At 47.7% G+C, this 23,911-nt stretch overlaps 9 protein-coding genes across 9 annotated transcripts; 4 read left to right on the top strand and 5 right to left on the bottom strand.

Moving 5' to 3' along the window:
* Nucleotides 1-762: 762 nt before the first annotated feature.
* Nucleotides 763-1,964, bottom strand: pmp47 (putative peroxisomal membrane protein Pmp47; the record flags this gene model as incomplete). Its single annotated transcript, XM_057163581.1, has 3 exons — nt 763-878; nt 1,065-1,792; nt 1,852-1,964. 3 exons carry the CDS (start codon nt 1,962-1,964, stop codon nt 763-765), a joined length of 957 nt encoding a protein of 318 aa, XP_057022262.1.
* Nucleotides 1,965-2,881: 917 nt separating this feature from the next.
* Nucleotides 2,882-3,948, bottom strand: N7466_004185 (Rab family GTPase YPT1; the record flags this gene model as incomplete). Its single annotated transcript, XM_057163582.1, has 5 exons — nt 2,882-3,076; nt 3,192-3,419; nt 3,474-3,521; nt 3,583-3,706; nt 3,938-3,948. 5 exons carry the CDS (start codon nt 3,946-3,948, stop codon nt 2,882-2,884), a joined length of 606 nt encoding a protein of 201 aa, XP_057022263.1.
* A 569-nt stretch (nt 3,949-4,517) lies between these two features.
* Nucleotides 4,518-8,152, bottom strand: N7466_004186 (M1 family metallopeptidase; the record flags this gene model as incomplete). Its single annotated transcript, XM_057163583.1, has 12 exons — nt 4,518-5,112; nt 5,169-5,381; nt 5,447-5,889; nt 5,966-6,036; nt 6,096-6,306; nt 6,368-6,393; nt 6,445-6,561; nt 6,621-6,738; nt 6,809-7,030; nt 7,095-7,519; nt 7,617-7,786; nt 7,914-8,152. 12 exons carry the CDS (start codon nt 8,150-8,152, stop codon nt 4,518-4,520), a joined length of 2,850 nt encoding a protein of 949 aa, XP_057022264.1.
* Nucleotides 8,153-8,432: 280 nt separating this feature from the next.
* N7466_004187 (TFIIH/NER complex subunit SSL1) lies at nt 8,433-9,896 on the top strand (the record flags this gene model as incomplete). Its single annotated transcript, XM_057163584.1, has 3 exons — nt 8,433-8,647; nt 8,710-9,045; nt 9,107-9,896. The coding sequence occupies 3 exons, from the start codon at nt 8,433-8,435 to the stop codon at nt 9,894-9,896; spliced, it is 1,341 nt and encodes a 446-aa protein (XP_057022265.1).
* Nucleotides 9,897-10,205: 309 nt separating this feature from the next.
* Nucleotides 10,206-10,786, top strand: N7466_004188 (DUF5572 domain-containing protein; the record flags this gene model as incomplete). The annotated part of the gene is made up of 2 exons (XM_057163585.1): nt 10,206-10,387; nt 10,444-10,786. The coding sequence occupies 2 exons, from the start codon at nt 10,206-10,208 to the stop codon at nt 10,784-10,786; spliced, it is 525 nt and encodes a 174-aa protein (XP_057022266.1).
* A 754-nt stretch (nt 10,787-11,540) lies between these two features.
* Nucleotides 11,541-14,440, bottom strand: N7466_004189 (Pumilio-family RNA binding repeat-containing protein; the record flags this gene model as incomplete). The annotated part of the gene is made up of 7 exons (XM_057163586.1): nt 11,541-11,757; nt 11,815-11,905; nt 11,967-12,246; nt 12,311-12,937; nt 12,993-14,081; nt 14,139-14,249; nt 14,333-14,440. 7 exons carry the CDS (start codon nt 14,438-14,440, stop codon nt 11,541-11,543), a joined length of 2,523 nt encoding a protein of 840 aa, XP_057022267.1.
* A 1,984-nt stretch (nt 14,441-16,424) lies between these two features.
* Nucleotides 16,425-18,131, top strand: N7466_004190 (putative ER to Golgi transport protein (Sly41); the record flags this gene model as incomplete). The annotated part of the gene is made up of 2 exons (XM_057163587.1): nt 16,425-16,811; nt 16,863-18,131. The coding sequence occupies 2 exons, from the start codon at nt 16,425-16,427 to the stop codon at nt 18,129-18,131; spliced, it is 1,656 nt and encodes a 551-aa protein (XP_057022268.1).
* Nucleotides 18,132-19,206: 1,075 nt separating this feature from the next.
* Nucleotides 19,207-21,763, top strand: N7466_004191 (putative NADH-ubiquinone oxidoreductase, subunit G; the record flags this gene model as incomplete). Its single annotated transcript, XM_057163588.1, has 7 exons — nt 19,207-19,312; nt 19,368-19,391; nt 19,444-19,495; nt 19,554-19,568; nt 19,628-19,650; nt 19,724-21,605; nt 21,661-21,763. The coding sequence occupies 7 exons, from the start codon at nt 19,207-19,209 to the stop codon at nt 21,761-21,763; spliced, it is 2,205 nt and encodes a 734-aa protein (XP_057022269.1).
* Nucleotides 21,764-22,241: 478 nt separating this feature from the next.
* On the bottom strand, nt 22,242-23,566 carry N7466_004192 (uncharacterized protein; the record flags this gene model as incomplete). The annotated part of the gene is made up of 4 exons (XM_057163589.1): nt 22,242-22,675; nt 22,758-23,034; nt 23,157-23,371; nt 23,431-23,566. 4 exons carry the CDS (start codon nt 23,564-23,566, stop codon nt 22,242-22,244), a joined length of 1,062 nt encoding a protein of 353 aa, XP_057022270.1.
* Nucleotides 23,567-23,911: the final 345 nt, after the last annotated feature.

A 23,911-nucleotide genomic window follows, 5' to 3' on the forward strand; every position in this document is an offset into this window, starting at 1 on the left:
GGTAATAGTCACGCAAAAAGGTGTTTTCAAGTCGGTGGGATTTGAGATATGAGGGACAGAATGTGGATCTAATCTTGATGGTCAGCGATATTTCAAAAAGCAAATACTGATTGAGCTATGTGCCAAATTGGATAGAGCACTACATACACTAATTATATGGGACGTGAGAAATCCGTTGGAGAACAGGGGGTGAATGGATAGATAATTAGGAATTGGGGATCGGGAATTGGGAATTGGGAATTGGGGAATCGCGAAAAACGCGCGCGTCACTTTGGCGCGGAGTAGTTTTGACCGCCTTGGGTGATAACAGTTATCGATTATTGATAAGAATGAAATCAATTTATAGTATGTACTAGTAGTATACTGGTAGTTCTAACAAGGATACCATCTATGCCATTTACTTTTGATTTTGAACCTGTCTGTAGATAAGGCATTCAAGTAATTTAATCTAGTGTTGATGGACTTTTGGACGAGAAATTATAATAACAGTGGTAATAAAAGCATACTATGATATATACAGTTCTGTGGACTAGCCGTTGACAGTCCAGGTTTATTATGTAAGATGTGTATAAAAACACATGCTATCTCACCGTGTGGTAGAGCATGGCCACTTTTCTGGATCAAAATGACCGATCATTGGTTTTCTTTGCTTTAGACCAATCACCCCCAGAGAAGTGTAGGACCTTGTCAACGTGATTCTTTTAACTCTTGTAACTAGAAGAATATCGCAGAAAGGTTGCATTATTAGCAGAAATGAAACCTTTACTTGCGAATTGCAGCCTTCTTGCGCATTGCTATCATTGTGTCATATAGCACATCTTTGAAGGCAAACAAAAAGGCGGCTGTGATGGCACTCTGGGTCACCTTAGGGCCAATGCCTGAAGGAAATTTATAGATTAGCCAAGATTGAGAGAGAGAGAGAGAGAAAACAACAACAACAACAACAACAACAACAACAATAATAATAATAGGGATATCGGGAACTCAGGGAAAGAGTCAAGAAGTAAAAAAAAAAAAAAAAAAAAAAAAAGAAAAGAAATTGTTCAAAAAAAAATTTGACTTACCCTTATATAGGCCCTTCCATCCTTCTTCCCGAATGATCCTCTTGAGACTTCCATTCAGACTCTCCTTAGGGCCATCCCTGCTGGCCACGTGCATCCGGCTCTTGACCGTGATGTATGGATAGGTGATGCTGGTGGCCAGAATCTTGCCCAATGCACCAAGGTAAAACGCGTCCTTGGGAGTCATTCGACGGCGACGCTCAACCATATTCTTCAGCTGCTCAAAAATAGTGTATTGCAAAATTGGGTTGATCACCAAGATCAATGCCGGGAGAACACCGGCAAACAAAGCCTTGGGACCTTCCTGCCTTAACAGATCCATCAAGGTGCTGAGAGTCGATGCCTTGGTTTTTGGCGCTCCTGGTAGACTTTGTTCTTCCGACTCTGACTTGCGAGCCGTCATGCGGGTGTTGATCACCCAGATGGGATTTGTAATCAGCACGGTGGCACTTCCTGCAATTGCTCCCGCAATGATAGACTCCACGGTCGTAAGCTTCTTGGAAGCCCGCCCCCCCTGAATGGCTGCTTTCTCAAAAGCAGCCCTGGTCCACTCATACCAGTAATAGTATACGAAGTTGGTGACGCTGATTCCGAAGAGAGCGGACTCCAAACCAGAATATAATCCGGATATACCCTCTCGCTGAACGATTCGTCGAATGGCATCGAGATTGGTTGAGTGCGCACGCTTGGATTCGACCTGCGCTCTGGTAGACAGGGTGATGAGGGGATATCTGTCGTATAATGATTGTAAGCAGAGAGCCCCATGGGCGAGGAGTGTGGAATAATTTACGTCAGCACCATTGACAAGACCCCTCCTCCAGCACCCGCAAGAGCGTGCGCAATGTTATCACTTTGCTGAACAGCCACGGAGGGGGCGGCCTTCTGCTGTGGACGTTCGGACATGGTTGTAGGGGTCAAAATAAAGGCGAATTACTTATAAGTAAGTGACGACTGAATGGACGAGGAGATCAAGAAAGGAGCGGAGGGATGTTTGAAGAAAGGGAATCAAAAGCAGAGTTTGATGAAATGAATCGGCTTTGATGAGGGAAGGAGAGTTTCATGACGTTTTGCCGAGTGGTTTTGTACCTCGGCTCATACCCAACTCCACTACATTCCGGGGTCGATGCGACAGATGATCCAGTACCACAGTCAGGAGACTATCGGAACTGACCGAATACTCAATCAACACATGTCACAGTACATAATTTTCGAGTTGACCCCTTACCGCCCATCCGACAAGCTATTCGGTGGCATGTGATTTAGTAAGAAATATATACCATAAAGCACATGACTAGAGCGATGTTACCGAACACATTGAGCCTAGAATTGGATAATACATGCTAAAGACTACGTATATGAATAATATACTTCACACAGATACACAGAAATTCTCGCCATTATTCCATTCATAGGAGATGAATCCAACCTACAAGAAAGAAAAAAGAGAAAATAGAGAGGTAGGGAGGAGAGAAAGAGAGAGAGGTAGAACATGCCACAGCGAAAGTTCAACAATATGCGGCCATGGAAGGATAGGGGGAGAGAGAAAAGCAGAAGAGGAACAGGAGGGGGAGAAAGGAAAAGAAAAGAAAAGTAAAGTAAAGTAAAAAAAAAAACACCAATGATCACGAAGCAAACGCAGAACGACAGAACACAGGGCCGTCTAAAGACAGAAGAAATCCAAGACCCTCAAGCCTCGTCAAGTCCTCGATCGATGCCGGGTGTGGGGTGAGCCTGGTTGTCGAGTACACCTGGCATATCGCTTCGAGAACCTTCAATTCATGTAAAATTGCGCCAAATGAGAAGCATCATATCGCATGGATCTAGCAGCAGCCGCCTCCCGACCCAGATTGAACACCCTGGCCCTGGCCAACCTGCACAGTGGGCTTGTTGTTGACGGTGGCTGTTCCCATACGCTCCTTGATCTGTCGTGCCATTGTCAAGAATGCCTGCTCGACATTCGAGGCGTTCTTGGCGGATGTCTCGAGGAAGGGGATTCCGAGGCTATCAGCAAACTCCTATATCGCGCGTGAAACCCAACGAGTCAGCGACAAACGATTCATCTCCAAGGGATCAAGGCTAATTTATGTTTTGCGTGGGAGTATACATATAAAGGGTAGGGGGAGGGCATACCTTTGCCACAGTGTACTCCACGACCTTCTTGTCCTCCATATCACTCTTGTTGCCCACCAGCAGCTTGTTCACACCCTCGGTGGCGTATCGGTCGATTTCCTGCAGCCACTGCTTGACGTTGTTGAAAGAGTCCATGTCGGTCACATCGTACACCACACAGATTCCATGGGCGCCACGGTAGTAAGACGAAGTGATGGTACGGAAACGTTCCTGGCCAGCAGTGTCCCACTAATTTTCTTCGGTTAGCTATATTCCTCACACGCCATATGAATATTCACGTACAATCTGAAGTTTCACAGTCTTGCCATCAAGTTCGATGGTGCGGATTTTCTGCGACGAGTGCATTAGCATGTCATTTCGGGAGCCCCACCGGAGTCGAGAGTTCACATACGAAGTCCACTCCAATAGTCGAAATGTAGCTCTCGGTGTAGGTGTCATCGGCAAAACGAAGCAGCAGACAAGACTTGCCAACACCGGAGTCTCCGATGAGCAGTAGCTTGAAGAGGTAATCGTATCTGTTTGTATTTGAAGTTAGGATAGGCAGATCGGCGAGATGACGTTTGGAGACTCGCAACCAAGGGGTGAACTCAGGAACTCAGCAACCTGGGATAGTACTCTAGAAGATGAAATTATCAGCTAAGTTCACAAATTTGTGTCTGTCCATAAAAAGGCTTTGCAGTAACAGCAAATATGGGACACTGGGGAGAGACTTGGATCCCGACCGAGGAAACACAAATGCTTACCACTCAGGATTCATGATGAAGAGAAGAGGACAGATAATCCAGTTACCCAAAATACAGTTGAATATGAGCAAAAAGAAAAGAGTAGGAGAGATGGGAGGTGAAGGAGGTTCCAAGTTGGAGGGGAGTTGAATGATGAGAGCCTGAAATGAATGATAGGAGGTGCAGGTGGGCATACGCACCTGATGCGCAGCTTCGTTTCACCTTTACCGTCACCGCTTTGTTTACTTAGTGTAAGCCCAGATCTACTTGGAAGAATCGGTTTTTTATATATATTTCTATGAACATTTGAATGTATTGTACCTAGGTAAATGTTTTACGTTTTTACTTTTCATATATATTTGTGTTTATCAATCTGAGCTTACTTTTTATTTCTGCTTCTTTAGAACTGGAGGTGATATTGCCTTAGAACGAGTAGATAATCATGTCGGACTAAAAAAAAAAAGAGACTTTCTCACCGCACACATGCTCATTCTCCGCCTCGTGCGAACCTCAGTTGCCCCTGGCAGGTGATCAGCTATGCCAAGATTTTCACTCTTTTGGTGGACTTCATTTCACATCATTCCCCGCTGTACCAAGTATTGCTTTAGGCAAAACCATGAGCCCGCAGCCATTCAAGGGCCCGTGCCTGGTCCCGTTCCTTGTAGGAGGCGTTGGTATAAATGTTATCAGAGATAATGACCAGGGCACGCTCATAGGAACCCGTATTCTTGCTCTGGAAGAAAGTGGCAATATCCTCACCAATCTGATGGTCAGCAAACTTAGACAAACCCATTCGAATGAACCGCTCGAAGACTACATTATTAGACGACAGCCGGGCTTCCACCGAATCCCAGTTCACTTTGATGTATTCCCATAGCAAGTGTCGGACTTTGGCGTTGCCAGCCAGAGACACTGCACCACTGTGCATGTCCTGAATAGCCACCTTATTGGAGAAAACAAAGTCCAGATAGTCATTCACAAGCGCTGGTTCCTTGGTTCGTCCCATGGCAGCCAGGCAAATTTCCTTGCCATCAACAGAATCTGTGCGTAGATACTCTTCTTTAACCGCATCGTATTCCTTGCGACCGCCCTCTGACACGTTGAGGCTGAAAATAACCGATCGAAGATTGGTGTGTACAGCACTCCGGTCTTGGCCAGTGGCCCACAAGTCAAATCGCCTCTTGGCTTCAGCGACAATACTGCATGTTTTTATCAGCCAGTGGAACTTCTTGTGAGCAAATTAGACAGAACTTACCTTTCATCCCCGGCATTGCCAGCCATGGCAATCAGCAACTTGCGCAGTTGAACGGTGAGATAATCCTCATTGGGTTGGAATTCCCAGCCAATTTCCTGTGCAGCCGGTGCAGCCAAGTCCTTGGTGAATTTCTTCAACCCCTCCGCCACAGATTCGTTTTGAGAGAAAACAGAACGAAGGTTTGCCAACGATGTGGACACCTGCGACCAGACACTGGATATTAAGAGGTGAGAATTAGCACGGATTGAATATATGCAATTGACAGTTGCGACCCTTACAGATAATTTTTCTCGGCCTTGAACCCTTCCAGAAGGGCTAGCAGGGCTGGTGTAGTGCCTTCGCCAGAGACTGCAAGGGCAGCAGCATCTCCCAGTAATCCGATTTTATCCTCAGTGCTCAGCAGGTTAAGTGACTGGCCTAGCTTCTCTAGGCGAGCAGGAGAGTAGTTTGTGCGGTAGAAACCAGCCAGATCTTTATTGATCTTGTAGAAAGTATCATCTCCGATGCCTGGCACATTGTCGGATTTCTGGGTGAGGGCCCGGGTATCTAAAGTAGCCAGTTGTTGGCCGGACTTGATTCCCAGAGGAATCCACCAGGTCGTCTCATCCTCCTCAGGCTTCGCGTCTCCGCTAGATAAAAATCGGGTTTGACGAACGCTAACTTGACCGGGTTCCTCTGCAACGGTAACGACCGGGAAGCCAATCTTGCGAATCCAAGGATCCTGTAGCATGTCGTCAGAGCTTGGTTTCTCCATGAACACCCATGAAGCCTTGGAGAGGGGATCGGATGGGTCATACCATGAATCCGTGCACATCTTGACCAGAGGCCTTACTCAAAGCCGACCACAGATCATTGGTGGTTGCGTTTCCTTTGTGGTCAGGGATCAGCATCTAGCTATGTATATCTTTGTCATTATCCTCTTCTTACCGTATGCATGAGACTTGAGGTAATCAGCGACACCCCGGAGGAATGTCTCACGGCCAAGATGGACACTCAGCATGCGAATTACTGAGCTTCCTTTCAGATAGCTAATGTGATCAAAGATCTGATCCACCTCGAGAGCGTTCCGGACGGGCACCTCAATAGGGTGAGAGGCTCGTAGCGAGTCAAGATGAAATGCTTGTTGCACACCCTCAGCCTAGTAAAAAAGTTAATGGGGATCTGCAAGGGGGAAATCCTTTACCTCGGGAATTGCGTACGACAAACTGAGACCAGACGTTCCAATCTGTCTAAAGTGTTAGATTGGGTCATAATGCGGGTTTTAAATGACGCCTACCCGGATGGAAGTGATCTACTGCAAGCCAACCAACCCAGGTTGCAAATCCTTCGTTCAACCAGAGCTCATTCCACCAGTCCATGGTGACTAGGTTACCGAACCACTGGTGAGCCAACTCTGTGATGCGATATGTTAGATACAACTTAGTTCGACCAGATTGAACCAGGAAGACTGACCGTGCGCGACCACGTAGGCAATTCGATTCTTGTACCGGTTGTCTGATTTTCCTTCGTCGAAAAGTACAGCGGTGGTCCGATAGGTGACCAATCCCCAGTTTTCCATGGCTCCCATGGCCTGATAAAATTCCAGTCAGTTCAGGTTTCCCTCAGTGTTTCACCGTAATTGATAAGGTTCAGCCACTCACAAACTCGTGCACGGCTAATAGATCAGCCTTGGGGAGTGGGTACTCGATTTCGAAGATTTCTGAGAAGTAGTCAACAGTCCGGTGGGCACATTCCAACGCAAAGCGAGCCTGCTCTTTAAGCCCCCGAGTGGTGTAAACCCGGACAGGAATGCTCTTGCCCTGGTACTTGCGCTCTGTCATGGCCTCAACGTATTCGAAATCACCGACTGCCCAGGCAAGTAGCTACATTACGGAATAATTTGTCAACCGTGTTGATTATGACGGGTAGGGAGGGCTTTGTACTCACGTAAGTGCTCATCACGGGTGTTTTCTCAAACGTGACAGTCTTCAGACCAGGGCGACTTCCTTCCCTTTCGGATTGGATGGGCATGTTGCTGAGAGCAGTTTGACCCTTAGGGATTTCTATTTCAAAATCAAAAGTCGCCTTAAGGTTCGGTTCATCAAAGCACGGGAAGGCCCTCCGAGCGTCACAAGATTCAAATTGAGTGCTCAGCATGTAGTGGAAACCGTCTTCCTTGGGAGTATCCACAGCTGGTTCCCCCACAGGCGTGTACTTGGATCGATAAAAGCCCGACATGGCATTGTTCATGGTACCCGTGAAGTTGATTGATAGGACAACATCCGAAGGCACAACTTCCTGTGATAACTTCAGGAACACGCGTTCGGATTCCTTATCGTAGGTGATATCCGAAGTCTTCGCCAGCTCAGTGCCTGCATAAGAAAAAAAAAAAAGAAAAGACAAATGGTCAGTCGTGGCCAGGCTCAATGACACCGTCAGGGTGCTTCTAAGTATGCTTCAAAAACGAACCATCCTTTCCCAATACTTCGGCACTCTGGACCTCAATCTCCTTGGCGTTCAACACAATTTCCTTGGTAGCACGAGTGACCTTGGTATCGATCTTCAGCAGACCATTGTACCCCCACGAGCCCTCGAGCTGCAAGTCGAAAAGCGAGACATGATAGTTGGTAGGTTTAGCCCTGTTTCCAGATGAGCCCAATGATTTAGTATGTATGTTTTACACTCAAATGAATCCTTTTCCACGGAAAGAGAAGGTAGGGGGGGGGGGAAGATAATCGTAGGATAAGGGACAGAGGTATCACTCACACATCAGGCAAGGTATCTCTGTCGGTTGAGGCCATCATGCGAGCCTCTGCGGAGCAGTAACGAGGATAGACAAGGTTAAGTCTGGGCACAGTGATCGGAAATAATCGATGGCGCAGACGAGGGGAGCGAGAAAAAGAAGAGGAGGAGAAGAAGGAGGGGGAGGGGCAGAAAGGCCCTCGCCGCTCTGCAATGGCGACTCCAGCACGTCTGGTCGCCGCTATGGACCTTCTTCCCCACATCCTTCCAATTGTCAACTTCTCCCCAATACTCGGCTATCCTCGGATTGGAATTCTTTGTGGACCTTTTTCTTTCCTTTTCCCCTGTGCCTTTTGGCTCGGCTCGGTTCCTGGTACCCTAAACTTGACGAGTCTTCCGTTGAATGCGCGTCAAAGAAGTGAAGAGAAGTTTCTCCAGACGGAGCTCCGTCGGAGCTTGGACCATAATCAAAGGCGGCTAGCATTCCCGCGCTACGAATCCACCTTCCACCACTTTAGGCCGGAACCGATATTTGCTTAAGCCATGGCCGACTCGGACGAGGAATACGTCGGGGATGTTACAGAAGATGAGGACGATCTCCAAGTAACCCGGAAAGATCAGGTTGGGACAAGGAAGAGAAAACAGCGCGGAGCAGCTGAGTGGGAGCTCTCCAGGACCTGGGAGACACTTGTCGAAGGTGCAGATGGTACCATCAGTGCGACTGTGGAGGGACTGCTGGAGGCGGGAAAGCGAAAAAGGTGGTTCCCCTTGACCTGTTGGTTACCCAGGTGGCCTGTTTAGCTGACTCAAATGCAATTAGACTGTTGAAAGATACAACTCCTCTCCAACGCGGTATTATACGACATCTGATCCTTGTCCTCGACCTTTCACAGTCCATGTCTGAAAAGGATCTACGTCCGACGCGCTACCTGCTCACTCTGCGATATGCGCAGGAATTCGTGCGAGAATTCTTTGAGCAAAACCCCATCTCCCAACTGGGCGTCCTGGGTCTGCGGGATGGCCTGGCTCTTCGGATCAGCGACATGAGCGGAAATCCTACGGAGCATATGACGGCCATAAAATCCCTCAAGACCCAAGACCCGAAAGGTCTTCCTAGTCTGCAGAATGGCCTGGAAATGGCACGAGGCGCCCTGTTGTACGTTCGCGCTAGTTGTGTTCTTGAGGAGTATTTGCAGAGCTGACTGGTGGCCGTATAGTCACACCCCCAACCATGGCACAAGAGAGGTACTTATTATTTTTGGCTCCCTCTTGTCCTCGGATCCGGGTGATATTCACCAGACCATCAACACCTTAATCAGTGATAAGGTACGAGTACGCATCGTCGGTCTTGCCGCACAGGTCGCTATTTGTCGTGAGCTTTGTACGAAAACGAACGGAGGGGATGAGACAGCATATGGTGTCGCGCTCAATGAGCAGCATTTCCGGGAATTAATGATGGATGTGACCACTCCACCCGCCGCGTATTCCCAGAAACAGTCCGCTAGCTCGTTGTTGATGATGGGCTTTCCATCTCGAACAGTGGAGTTGAAGCCTTCTCTCTGCGCCTGCCATTCCAAACCATCCCGAGGTGGGTACTTGTGTTCCCGTTGTGGTAGCAAGGTATGTAGTCTGCCCGCAGAGTGCCCTTCTTGTGGGCTCACCTTGATTCTTTCTACACATCTTGCCCGCTCCTACCACCATCTATTCCCTCTGATGAATTGGGTGGAGGTCCCATGGCGCCGGGCTTCACGAAGCACTGGGTGTTTTGCTTGCGGTCTACCTTTTCCTGTTGCCCCACCGGAGGATCAATGGCAAGCGACTGAAACTCACACCAAAGGAATGAGTGTGAGCAGTCGCTACGAATGTGCAGCATGCCAGAATCATTTCTGCATTGATTGCGATCTTTTCGCACACGAAGTCGTGCATAATTGTCCTGGATGCCAGAGTAAAAACAATCAGCTTTTAAACAGCGGAACCGCGTTGGACGGAATGGACACGACCAATTGAGACTATACTGTACTACCATTTTAATACATTAACATTACATAGTTTGGCGTTATGTGAGGCTTATCACCAGGAAACATACTTACAACAAACCTCGGATCATTTTAAGAAAGAAGCCAAAGTTGAGTGCTTAACTCGAATCCAAATTTTTGTATGTGGCTCCGATACGCTTATCGTAGTAAGGTGAGCCTCGGCTACAAATTATAATGTATTCTTCTCTCCGCCTTATTCGCCCCCGCCAACTCCGCATCATTGAATCACTGAATCACTGAATCACCGAATCACTGTGCTGGGGTTAAGAGAAAAGAGACAATGTTACAATCCCCGGCCTCGGCTTCGTTCGAGAAACTCCGCGCGTACTCTTTTCACTCAGATCCTGAATTCGCAAATGGTCTCGCCATTATTCTAGGCCATCCCGACACACCAGCCACAGACAAAGAGATTAGTCGAGAAGATGACCTTGTTTTACAGGCCAAGTGCTTCTTTTTCTCACGGTATTGGATTGTGGTCAATATTAATGAGAAAAAAAATCCGCTAATTATTCAAACAGAAAAGAAAATATTTCTCCACCCATTGATTTTGCCAGCTATAAGTCATGGCTAACTGATTCGTCAACTTGCGAACCTCATGAAACGAGTGGTCCAGCCGGTTCACCAAAGGTCCTTGGCTCTGAAAGAACGACTGGTCAGGAGCCCACCTATCCGTCTTCGTTTGCGCATATAGTCGAGCTTATTACCACGGGGCAACCAATTCCGGGGATTGAGCAGATTCCAGACACTGTGTTGACGGGACATGGCATCTCAAGTGAAAAGCCTCGGCGACCCAAGCCGTGGGAGAAGGGTGAATTGGAGGAAATTCATAGTGAACCTACAGCTGAACTACCATCCGCATGATTGTTTCGTGGATCCATACTTTTGCTGGACTTGCTTAACGTAGCATTCGAAGGAACAGACACTATAGAATGGAGTATACATACATGCATACATATATTTGGATCTATAAGAATGCCAGTCTTGCAGCCTTGAAATAATATATGATAAAACGTCGGCCATTAAAACCAAATCCCCGAATGGCTGGATAAAACAAGGGAATAAACACCACTGAGGGTCAAGCATGCAAAGGCAAATAGGGGAGGACGGCAATAGAAGCATATAACAAGTTCATTCGAGAATAAAAGCCCTCCAGCATAATCAACACTCGAAAAGTACTGCGTACTTGAAAGTGAAATACGAGCTACCATCAGAAGCAGATTGAGGCCCCCGGGCGTGAGTCTTCGGGCCATGCTCGCCACTTGAACGACACAAAAAGACTAGAAATGAACGAACAGTGGATGTGTGACAGACCAAGGAAATAGATCGACGGACACAATGAATGGACGAGATTGAATTCATAGAGATAAAGGCAATCTGGGCAGTAACTCTTGCCAGCGGGCTGGCTGTCTCGGTATCGAATATGAAATGGAAGTAATTCATATGGTCAATAATAACTGGTCGATGGTTTCAAGGTGATCTTTTTTTTTCGAGGATTTTTGGGCAGAATCTTTTTTTCCCCTTGTCTTTTCTCAAGGGTCATCGTTTTCGTGTCTCGATTTCTCCGCAAGTCTCGTGTTGTGTGAGACTTAAGCCCAGAGGGCACAATTGTAAATATTTAACGAAATGCCGAATAGCTTGAGTTCCACTGGTTCCCTCGATTGAACCGGTTGCCATTTTGGCCGGTCGAGGAGAATCTGTCTTCATTGAATTGAGTGAATCGTCCAATTTGAATGCCCGTCCCAGGTCCAGGACGCGTAGCATGGGATGGATTGCAGCAGAGCATTGCAACACGAGAACCAAACTTGGATCCACGAAGGGAGACCATGTGTTTTCTGTAATGGAGTTAATTATGAAACCGAGAATGAGAATGGAGAATAGTAGACACATACCGGATGTGGCTCGCCACAATTTCACGCTGGTGAGTTGCAGCATTCATCAAAATCCATTGAATCAGGTAGTTCCCGTATTGATCGCCTGCAACTGTATCTGGTGTCAGTTTTTCACTCATTTACAAGATCCAGAGATGGAAGCAGCCACTCACTATCGATCAAAGGCATCCGAGGTCGGTCAGCACGACCTGTGCAAACACGAGAGAGATAACGATCTAGGAATTCCGAGCCTCCGATTTTCAAGCATTTCTCAACTATTTTGGACGCAAATTGATCCATACTATACTCAACCGCATGATGAAGCACGTGTTCAATGGCTCGACTTTTGTCATGGGGGGCGCCATGTTCACAGACATGCTGAATGCACCAGTTGCCGAATTGACCATGTGCTAGTACATCGATTTTCGCCAACACCTCTTCAATCGCCGATCGCTTTGGATATTATTAGCAGATGGGATAAAAGAAAAATAAAAAAAATGTAGTAGGCAGCTCTTACCTTCTCCTCCTCAACGCAATTCTCAAAAATATTTTGAACTACCAAGCTCCCCGTCTCTCCTTGAGCGACTTCATGCCATCTTCCACGCAGAGCTTCGTTCACTTTGGCCATGATTTGCGGTGGCTCTCCGGTCCACCGAAGCTCAAAAAGTTTTTGCCAGACATGACATGCGTATCGATGAATCACCGTCTCCGGAATTCGGCAAAGAAGTTCATGTACCATGATCGCCTTGTGTTCTTCAGGAACGCAGTCAAAGGCCTTTTGAACAACATGGCAGCCAAACGGATCCATACTTAAGCTGAGAGTGTTGCCTCTGATTTCATTGGCAATGGCAATAATCTGCTCACCTGTTCCATGCTCAAAGCATCTCTGGACCAGGAAGTTCCCGAATCGGTTCACCATCAAAGCGTAGGCTTGGCTGATGATGGCTTCGATGATCTCGTGCTTCTGCTCAACTGTTCCAACTTTAAGTTTCTGCTGTAGGAAAATGGATGCTTGTTGATCGTTGTTGCAAACGATTTTGTCCATAATGTACTTCCAGTCGCATGAAACGTTTTTGTCCAGAAGACGACGGTAATTCGGGGGTTCGAGGTGGGGAACATAGGTGTGTATAGCGTTTCCACCGGGCTTCGTATAATTAGTACACACTCATGGACATAGAAATTTATAAATCATCACTTACAGAGGAAGGAGTCCACGAGGTCCCTCCTGCACTTGTGTTTCCGGCCGTGAACTCGGTAGCGGTGGGAGAAAGTGTGGTTGGCATTGATTGCGTGTGATAGGGCAGCATTGTGTAGGCCCCAATGGACTGGAAGCTACTAGATGGCCGTGCAGTCGGCGAGGCGGGAGATCTTGGAGAAGGCTCTGTGGGAGCTCTTGGAACAGTGCTGCCCCACGAAGCGTTCTGAGGCAGATATGAACTAGCTCGATTGGCCTGGGGAATGAGGCAGCGGGGTCCAGAATTTGGGTCATGAATGCATCGTACTTGCTCACTTGTGGGGGATCTGGGGAATGGGCCATATGAACTTGTCGAAGGGCTTGACATAATTCTCTGGGGTTGCATCACCCCGGGGGATGTAAATGCAGGATATGCAGCTGGGGTACCCCAAAATCGATTGGGCTCCTGGGTAGTATGGGTCAGGATGCCCTGGAAGGCGGCCTCGCTATAAGATTTATCGAAGTGAGCATCGGTTGTTGGAGCTCCGAGTGGGATCTGACCCGGGTGGTTCCACGATCCCCGAGCACGATGGTAGCCGACGGCAGACAATGCATCAGAAGCATCCGACTGGGAGTCTTCTTGGGAAGTCCATGCGTCCTGAAACTGAGAAAATACAGGCTTTGAAGCATTGAAGGCATCTTGTAGGTGACTGATTGTTTGCTCTGTGATTTCACGCCCACCAAATTCCACCTCGGACGGTGGTCCAAGAGTTTGGTCCATGGTGTGCTTGATGACCCGTGTCTGGGCAAGCTCTTGCTCCTGGAAAGCAATCTTGTTATTTGCAACCTGAAGCTGATGCTTGAGTCGAGCAAGCTCCCCCTTGGCATCGTTGCCATTGTTGCCATTGTAGTCCACGGCGTCGGAACTTACTGGCTGTTGTGTTTCTTTTGTCGTCGTGGCCTTGGGCAGACTCAAAGATCGATCTTTTTCTGTACCAGCCGCTTTGCTGGTTGTCTGAGGCACTCCAGGTGAAATTCTTGCAAGTATTTTCTCCAGGCTAGTGGGGTTGTCAAAAACGGTAGATGCGGGTTTCATGTGCTCCAACTTCGGCTTCTGGGATTGTGAGACCACAAACATAAAATGACTTTTGCAAGTCTAAGAATCACTGACCTTGTAGGATGGAGACTCTGAGTCTTCGCTAGACGAACTTTGGGGATTTGCATTTCTGGGGGTATCGAAAGCATCCGATGAACAATGGTGGATGTTGGAATGACGATGGCTCTGGGATGTGAAGTAAAAACTAGGTCAGCAATGGGGGCTGGTTTTTTTTTTTTTTTTTTTTTTCGTCAAAAAATAACACTGACGGATATTTCCCGGCCAAAATTGAGGCTTCGTGCATCCACCATACCGTTGTCGAGTCTTCCGTCTTTCTTCATGTGGGCGAGATTGGGTGGAGCAACAAGAGGCGACATGGTGCTGATGTGAAATGATGGGACCGATAGAAACACAGGCTTGTTGATTCTGTACTCCGGGGAAACTATTCAGAAAGCCAGGTTTGTCCCGGCCCTGACTGAATAACGCCGAGTGACAGTTTAGAATGGAGTTTCTAGATCTGCAGGGATGGCAAGATAGAAAGAGACATGAAAATGGAAGAGAAATAAGTTGTGAGTAGAATGAGATTGAAAGGGAGAAAAGGAGAAAGGGAGGAAGGGAGGAAAATAGAGTGCGAAGTAGATTCAAGATGAAGAAGGTGTATGAGATTATGGAAGGAAAACAAAAGGATTTCTCGAGATTGGAAGGCACGAGTAGAGAGATTGCCCGAGACAAACGTGACTTTCAAATGTTGTATTCGAATGATCTTAGGATTCTTTGATCTCAAATGCGCTAATTATTTGTTTGTATGTTGTTTGTGTGCATACGCATTTCAATGTTGATTATGTACTTTTATCTCGCATATGATCAACATTTGAAGTTATATACATCTTATCTAAAGGGGAAAATGAAAGGGAGACATTGAAGGAAGCCATTCAGAGGAAAAGAAACGGAACTTTTCTTAAATATAGGTTCTATCTCTTAGATTAAGTATTGAGGTAGTTAATCTATGTATAGATGAATAGTATCCAAGTGCTAGGTAGGTAAAGATCTATATAGAGAAGATCTAGAGTTAAGAAATGGATACTATACATAGTATATACATGCATAGTATGTACGATATACCCATGGACGTTGTTAGGACATAGCTTTCAATACTACCTAGTAGGTACTACGTATCGTTAGATAAATTTATAATAGATCTATTGCGACCCAGTTAATTAAAATCGTTATACTATATGTATACAATAATATATTTATTCAAATATTCAAATTCAGAACGTGTTATCAAGTGTATATATGTGGCTGCTTCGGGCCATAACGAATGCGGATGTGGAGCTAACGACACAACCTATCAACTGATGGGACCAAGACCCCTTGATACAACATTTGAATACCATATGTATGTACAATTTGTATTTGTTTTCAGAACAAGTTATACCGTTATCTGTGCGTTCTGTCTTGCTAGAGTTTGTTATCAATTTAAATGATATATCTCAAGTAATTCGTATGGCCGATTTATATGCCTACTAGTAGTAGGTACGGAGTCCTTAGGAGTTGATACATATATTAGTACATAAGGTAGCAGTAGTTACATTATTGCTGTACCGTATCTATCCATGTACTTTGTAGGTACTGTGACGCCAACCCAAGAATCAAGAGAAAACATTTGAAGTCGAATGTTCACACGAAAACTCTGATAGAAATAATAAACAGAATTTGGTCCTCGCAATACTAATTACCAGCACTTGAGTATGCAATCCAACAACACTTGAAACGAGCAGAACAATTAAATATCCCCATTCGGCCGCCTCCGCGTGTATGTAATGTAACGGCCGGTGGCGGTAGCACCTGGGGACACGGGCCAGTTAACCTTCAATCTTTACATGAACCCATCTCTTGTCTTCTTTCAAATTATCTTCTTCGAACTAGGAAACGTGGAATAGATCCTCGCTTTCTATTCCGTCTCTTCTTTCTCTCCTTTATATCTACTGTTGATTTATATTTTCCCGGTTGATTTGGTGACTTTGGCTTCGTGGACCTGCTTAGCGTGCATCAAGAATTCCGCCGTGTGCCCGCCATTCTCAACCCTCATTCGCTCGAGCCGATTCGTCATCAACGAACCACCTGCGCTCATTGCCCCGTCGTCAAGGGTAGTTCAGAACCACAACAACCGCCCATAAGAAGGTCACCGTTAACGATTTTCTTCTTTTTCTTTTCTTGAATGGTTTTTGGGGAAAGAAATACCCCAACAATCCAATTGCTAGGGTACGTGGACATGGATGCTTAAATGTGTCACTTAGGAAGAAATGCTAACGCGAATCAGCGGCGAAGAAAGCTGGGGACATTTGGAGACTGTTGGAAATGGCCACAACCACAGTCACTGGTCATGGGCGCCGGTCATCCATGCGACAAGCTGAACTACAAGCGCAGGCCAAACCTTCCCCTCAACCGACGAGTAGTCCGATCGATGAATTCCCTCCCTACGAAGAGACCCTTGACTCCGCCACGACTGGCCGCCCAAACCCAAGTCCCTCGGTGAAGTATGCATCCAATGATATGTGGGAGCCACGGAAGTCGGCGTTCTACTTGAGAGACCACCCAAACGGTTCCATAAGAAACCCCAAACATCGGCCCCGGAAAAGCATCAGCGAGGCCATCACCACAATCCGTGCTCGGAACGGCAGTATGAGTGCCAACGCGCATGAGTTAGCGGAGGCACTTCGTGCCCCGGTCTCATATCGCTTGATTGTACGCTCCGGAGGATAAATAGGTGTCTTTACTGAGCTAATACCTGTGTAGGGCCTCTGTATGATCTGGTATCTAACCTCCGCACTTACCAATACCTCCTCGAAATCCATCTTGAATGCCCTCCCGATGCCCATCACGTTGACCATCATCCAATTCGCATTTGTATCATTCTGGTGTCTACTGCTCGTGTACCTCTCCACAGTGATACCCAGGCTGCGACAAAGTATACCGATCCTCAAGCACGGCATCCGCTATCCCTCCCGGGAGGTGATCTCCACTGCGTTGCCCCTGGCCGTTTTCCAACTAGCCGGACATATCCTTAGCTCTATGGCAACCTCTCAAATACCCGTGTCATTGGTTCATACGATCAAGGGCTTGTCACCTCTGTTCACTGTTCTAGCTTATCGATTCGTGTTTCGCATTCGATACGCCCGGGCTACCTACCTGTCGTTAATTCCCCTCACCCTCGGAGTCATGCTTGCATGCTCCACGGGACTGTCAACCAACTTCTTCGGAATCTCCTGTGCATTTTTGGCTGCCTTGGTTTTTGTGTCACAAAACATTTTCTCCAAGAAACTCTTCAACGAGGTAGACAGGGCCGAGTCTGATTTACAAAACCCGGCGCGGCGAAAGTTGGACAAGTTAAACTTGCTTTGCTATTGCTCTGGTCTGGCATTCTTCCTCACTTTGCCTATTTGGTTCGTCAGCGAGGGATATCCCTTAGTATCCGATTTCATCCACGACGGCTCAATTTCTCTGTCCGGCAAACAAGGGTCGCTGGACCACGGGGCTTTGGTGCTTGAATTTGTCTTTAACGGTGTCTCCCATTTTGCCCAAAATATCCTGGCCTTTGTACTTTTGTCCATGGTGTCTCCAGTCTCCTATTCGGTCGCCTCTTTGGTGAAGCGAGTTTTCGTCATCGTGGTTGCGATCGTGTGGTTTGGAAGTACAACCACTTCCATCCAGGCGGTTGGCATTGGCCTCACCTTTGTGGGCCTTTATCTCTATGATCGGAACAGCAATGACGATGTGGCTGATCAGCGCGCCAACGCAGACCACTTTCGTGCGCGTGAAACGATTCTTCCCACGAACGTTCGACATTCTAGCACACCGTGGGACTCGAATGGTTATGCTTTCCCCGGTCCACGATCCTTTGAATCGTTTACGTCCAGCAATGGCCATGCTACCAGCGGGTCCAAAAAAGAAGACGATGGCCCAGGCCGAATTCGAACACGCGGAACTAGCGTTTCTCGGACCTGGCTCCCGGGGACCAAGCAGGAATCAACATGGCAAAGTAATGATTCTCCTGTAGCTACATAGCGGGTGTTTTTCATTGTATTTTTTTTTCCGTCTCTCCTTTTCTCTCCCTCTCCATTTTTCTCCATCCCTTTGTTCCCTTTCTCCATTCCTACTTTCTGCAGGGCAGGATCGTACTGAGGAGTAATCCGGTGTATTATACTATGGTGCTATAGTGTGTGGGAGTCTTAACATCTATCTGTCTATCCAGTTTGCTGGATGCCTCGGTACTGGAAGTACATCAAGAGCAGGTTGATTTAGTTGGGTATATATGATTAAAGAAAATAAGTGGCCGTTCCAGTTCAAAAAGTTGCATTTCAGGAACAATATTCAACTTTCAATTAAAACAGTTTGGGCGAGCCGAACGACTTGGATACTCCAGTCTTTCTCGGGTGTTGAGGTGTTGGTCTGCTTATTGTACTGACGAGTCATTGCACCGTTCCAAATGGCTGCAAATCTCTTAATACGCAGGGGAGATTATTTTACGACAAGGACGGTGGAAACACAATTTTTGTTTGGTGTAGATAGTCTTCATTGATCTCTTGCGGTGTCTTCATGGTAGATATCAGGATTGTTGAGAAATAGTTGTCGTAGTGTAGCTTTACATTGATGGTAATTGTTTGTTAGACTCGGTCCCATGGGAGTCAAAAAATCAATAGTAGCTTCAATGGTTGTAGTCACCGTCGGTAAAGAACAAATCACAATCGGGGAGACCCCTTGACTGCTCCAGTTCGGGACATTGTTCTTGGACAATCTGTAGAGGAAACAGAAAAGGTCGTGCCTGTCTCCTACAATAAATCATGCCCGTGAATGAGATGATTTTCCAGAAACAGGTCGTAGGAGAGAAGACGCTTTTAAAGGGGGAAAGAAGGAACGGAATTACAATTCGTCCGAGCAAAAGTAACCGAGCCAATCCCAGCAAAGCCATTTGTGAGGACTGCCTTACTCAGCCTAGGGATGGTCAGCGATTTGCCTTAGGTAATCCAAAGCAGATTCGAAGTGCGTCTGATCGAGCTCCCTTCTTCCCTTTCACCCCCTCGTCCACATCAAACCCTCCCCTAAACTCCCCCCCCCTCCCCTCATCGACCCTCTTCCAATTATGCGGCCGCAGCTGTTTCGTGCGGCCGCCCGGTCTCTCCGGGTGCCCCGAGCCCGGCCTTTCGCAACGACAGCCCCTCGCGCGGCCGAGGTGGAACTCACCATTGGTAGGACCTCAACATCCTCCATAGACAGCCAATTGCATACTAACTTACTCTCTAGATGGCAAGAAGGTTTCGGTTGAAGGTAATACTCGTTTCAAGGAAGCCCATTGATCAAATACTCACATCCCCAACAGCCGGGTCGGCTCTCATCCAGGCATGCGAACAAGCCGGTGCCACTGTCCCCAGGTACGTCACGCTCAATCGATCTGACTCCCTCTTGTTTTCGATGCTAATTTGCTCACAGATATTGTTACCATGAGTATGTCTTCAGACGCCGATAGTTCCGATCTGTCACATTGCTAACTCTCAGTTATAAAGAAAACTATTGATTGCAGGAAACTGTACGTTGCGGCCGTCTCTTACTCTACCTGCCATATTCCATGTTGCCACTGTACTGACATCTATTCAATCCAGGCCGAATGTGTCTTGTCGAAGTCGAGCGAGCCCCGAAGCCCGTGGCATCATGCGCCTGGCCGGTCCAACCCGGCATGGTGGTGAAGACGAACTCGCCGCTGGTTCACAAGGCTAGGGAGGGTGTGATGGAGTTCCTTCTCGCCAACCACCCTCTTGATTGCCCTGTCTGCGATCAAGGAGGAGAGTGTGATCTCCAGGACCAGTCCATGCGTTACGGTGCCGATCGTGGCCGTTTCCACGAGGTCAGTGGTAAGCGCGCGGTAGAGGACAAGAACATTGGTCCCCTGGTGAAAACTTCGATGAACCGATGCATTCAATGCACTCGCTGTGTTCGATTTATGAACGACGTTGCCGGTGCTCCTGAATTGGGAACCAGCGGACGTGGAAACGATATGCAGATTGGAACTTATCTGGAGCAAAGCCTTGACTCGGAATTGTCAGGAAACATCATCGATCTCTGCCCCGTCGGTGCTCTGACATCTAAGCCTTACGCTTTCCGTGCTCGCCCCTGGGAGCTAAAGCACACCGAATCTATCGACGTCCTGGACGCCCTTGGTTCTAACATTCGGATTGATAGTCGCGGTATGGAGGTGATGCGAATCATCCCGAGACTGAACGATGACATCAACGAGGAATGGATTAATGACAAATCACGATTTGCGTGCGATGGACTGAAGACTCAGCGACTCACCACTCCTCTGATTCGCCGCGAGGGCAAATTTGTTCCTGCTACTTGGGAACAGGCCCTAGTAGAAATCTCATCGGCTCAACAGAAACTTCAGCTCCAGCCTAATGAGTTCAAGGCTGTTGCTGGACACCTTGTCGACACCGAATCACTTGTCGCGATGAAAGACATGGCTAACAAGTTGGGCTCCGACAACCTTGCCCTCGATCAGCCTGGCGGCAGCGCCCCCATTGCGCACGGTATCGATGTTCGCTCGAACTACCTATTTAACTCGAAGATTTATGGTATTGAGGAGGCTGATGCCATTCTGCTGGTCGCCACCAACCCCCGTCATGAGGCTTCCGTTCTCAATGCTCGGATCCGTAAGCAGTATTTGCGCTCGGATCTGGAGGTTGGCCTCGTCGGCGAGGAGTTTGAAAGCACCTTCGACTATAATCACTTGGGTGCCGACCTGTCCGCTCTGAAGGCTGCACTGTCTGGTGAGTTTGGCAAGAAGCTTGGCTCTGCCAAACGACCCATGATTGTCGTTGGCAGTGCCGCTGTCGAGCACCCCGATGCCAAGGCCATCTTTGAGGCTGTAGGTAGCTTTGTTGAGAAGCATACCGGTAGCTTCAACAACCCAGAATGGCAAGGCTACAATGTCCTGCAGCGCGCGGCGTCTCGCGCCGGAGCTTACGAAGTGGGCTTCACTGCCCCATCCCTTGAGGTCGCCCAGACCACCCCGAAGATGGTCTGGCTCTTGGGCGCCGACGAGATTGCGCAAAGTGAAATCCCTAAGGATGCATTTGTCATCTACCAGGGTCACCACGGTGATCGGGGTGCTCAGTTGGCAGACGTCGTCCTACCTGGTGCAGCCTACACCGAAAAGTCTGCCACCTATGTCAACACCGAAGGCCGTGTGCAAGTAACCCGTGCGGCTACATCATTGCCCGGAGCCGCTCGCGACGATTGGAAGATTATCCGCGCCACTAGCGAGTTCCTTGGTGTTCCGCTCCCCTACGATGACATTGAGGCTCTTCGTGACCGCATGGAAGAGATCAGCCCCGTGATGCGCCGCTACGACGTTGTTGAACCCACCTCCGTCAGTGCCTTGAGCAAGGTACAGCTGGCTGATCAGAACAAGGGTTCATCAACCACCGGTGCTCCCTTCAAGAAGGTCATTGAGGACTTCTTCTTCACTGACGCCATCTCCCGAAGGTTCGTACTTTTTATCCATACTGTGGCTTGCTTCAAACTAACTCTTATCTTCTAGCTCACCTACCATGGCCCGCTGTTCGGCTTCGAAGGCCACCGGTAACGCGGAAACCAACTTTATGGCCGCAGGCGAAATGTCTCCCCAGGCATTGTACGGCTAAAAGAGCGAGGGATTTTTATATCTTTTCGTGGCCGCTGATTGATTCTGTGTTTTGACTAATGGTTGCAGGCGTTGTTATTTGTACCACATTAAACCTCCCTTTGATGTACCCATTTCCTTTACCTATTTTTGTTTTCTCCCTTCGCCTTCAATGCCGGTTCATCTTGTTTCCGTGGTTGACCTCTTTCGCCCAATCTCCGGTGTTGCCTGGGAATAATCGGTCGGGGTTAACTTGTACATAAAATGATTGAGACCCACAAAATTCTACTACCGTCTCGGAGAATTTGAATTCGTTTGAGAGAACGCTGGCTTTCCTAGTTCTTGGGGACTTACACCTGTACCTATTGGGCTCACGAAGCTAGGGTCCTTTGCAATGAGACTGCAGCACTTGTGAGATATGAATTCTTCAGGGAATTTCTGAATTGTAGTGTTTTTGGCTCCGTTCATTTGACTTTGGGAAAATAATATTGCAACCCCGGTTACAGCTCGTCATCATCGGTCTCTCCTGCAGAGTTTCCAGCAACCTCACTGGAAGCACAAGCCGAACCTGCCTTCGCTGGTGGCTCTCGTCTGGCGAAGGGCAGCGCTCTGCGAGGAGGCGGGCTAGCTTTCTTGGTCGAGGAACGCCCCAGGGCGCTGGTCTGATCAGACTTGGCAACGAGCTGTGCTGTCTCTAGGTTCTCAGATTCATCATCTGTGGTTGTGTCTCCTTCATCTACCATTTGGGGTGTGGATTTGTCTTCGGCGTCAGTGTCCTGGTCAACCATGGAATCCTCGGCTTTTTCTTGCTCAATGTCCATTTGCTCGAGGTCTTCCTCTGTCTGGTTATCTGCATCGCTCATATCATGAGCGTTTCGTTTTGTAGATTGGAGTTCTTGACCAGCTGCCGCTGTGGCTGCTTGTATCTCCGACACTGATTCGTGGTGATAGGGAAACTTAGTAAACAGGTCTCAATCTAAATTCTTATTGGGGAAGTAGATAGATGGGATTTGTACCTTTCGTGGGGTTCCCTGTTGCGGATGCCAGGAGCCGTTGCTGGTTACGTATCTTGAGCTTTTTCTCATTCAAAAGTTGAACGAAATTAGCCACAAGCTGGGCTTCGTGCTGAGCTTTGGCCCGCGTCAATTCCTCGAGCTGTCTCTTTAATTTCTGGACAGTCTCCTCGGCTGTACTGTGTCGTTCGGTCAAGTCAATGACCTGGCCTTCTAGCTCGCTCACCCTAGCGGCGGCAAGACCCGACCATTCAAACAGTTCAATCTCCTGTTCATCGTTCTGTTGCAGAGATAAAGAGCCAAGCCTTTGCTAAAGATGGGTAAGAACAATAAGTGGAGTTAGACATGTTAGGTATAGGTATCAAACGGGTTGATACCTGTGAGGGGGGGGGGTTCACAAACCGTGATTGATTGAACCCTTTGGCGGATTGTGAGAACCATCTCTTTGTTCTCCTCCTCCGAGCCTATTAGGCTGATTGATGTCTCTACTCCCGAACATATTGCTAGCTTCTGGCCAGGGGCGTCTTGTCCTAGCACATGGGTGATGATCTGCAACCACTCTTCATCCGAACCCTGATAATTTTTGGCGCGTAATTTTTTGATATGAGACTCCTGAACTAACAGAGTATCAGTGATGGCAGGCATAAAAAAAGTTTCACAGGAGGGCATTTCATACCTTTGACTGTATATGGGCAGTTGCCTTCAGTCGCAGTGAGGGCGAGCTCTAGTGGAGCCGATCCCAGTTTAACCACATGGAGAAGGATAAATTCATGTGGCTTGTCGGAACGAGCAAATCGCAGAACGCGTGACATTTCTGTTTCCTTTTTTCTTCTCCTTCCTTCGGACTTTGGATGATATCTACGGTCGAAGAAATTGCTATCCGGGGGGGGGGGAAGAACTTGTTAGTGAAGGAAGAACTGTGATTAGTTAAGCCCCAATTCTTTCACTCTCCCCCGATGTTTGGCCCAGGCAACAACCTTGAAAGACGGTATATATGTGGTTACCTACAGTAATGTACTACTATATATACTATGTATATACTGTAGTATATCTCCATATATGTAGACAAGTATATGTAAATTCTGTCTCTACACAGTCTCATATCAACATCAATCTGATCAGCATAATCTCAATTTCATTACTTAGAATTTGAAACA

The sequence above is a fragment of the Penicillium verhagenii genome (genome assembly GCF_028828195.1).
Source record: "Penicillium verhagenii strain IBT 33310 chromosome Unknown utg000005l_segment0_segment0, whole genome shotgun sequence".
NCBI lineage: Eukaryota > Fungi > Ascomycota > Eurotiomycetes > Eurotiales > Aspergillaceae > Penicillium > Penicillium verhagenii.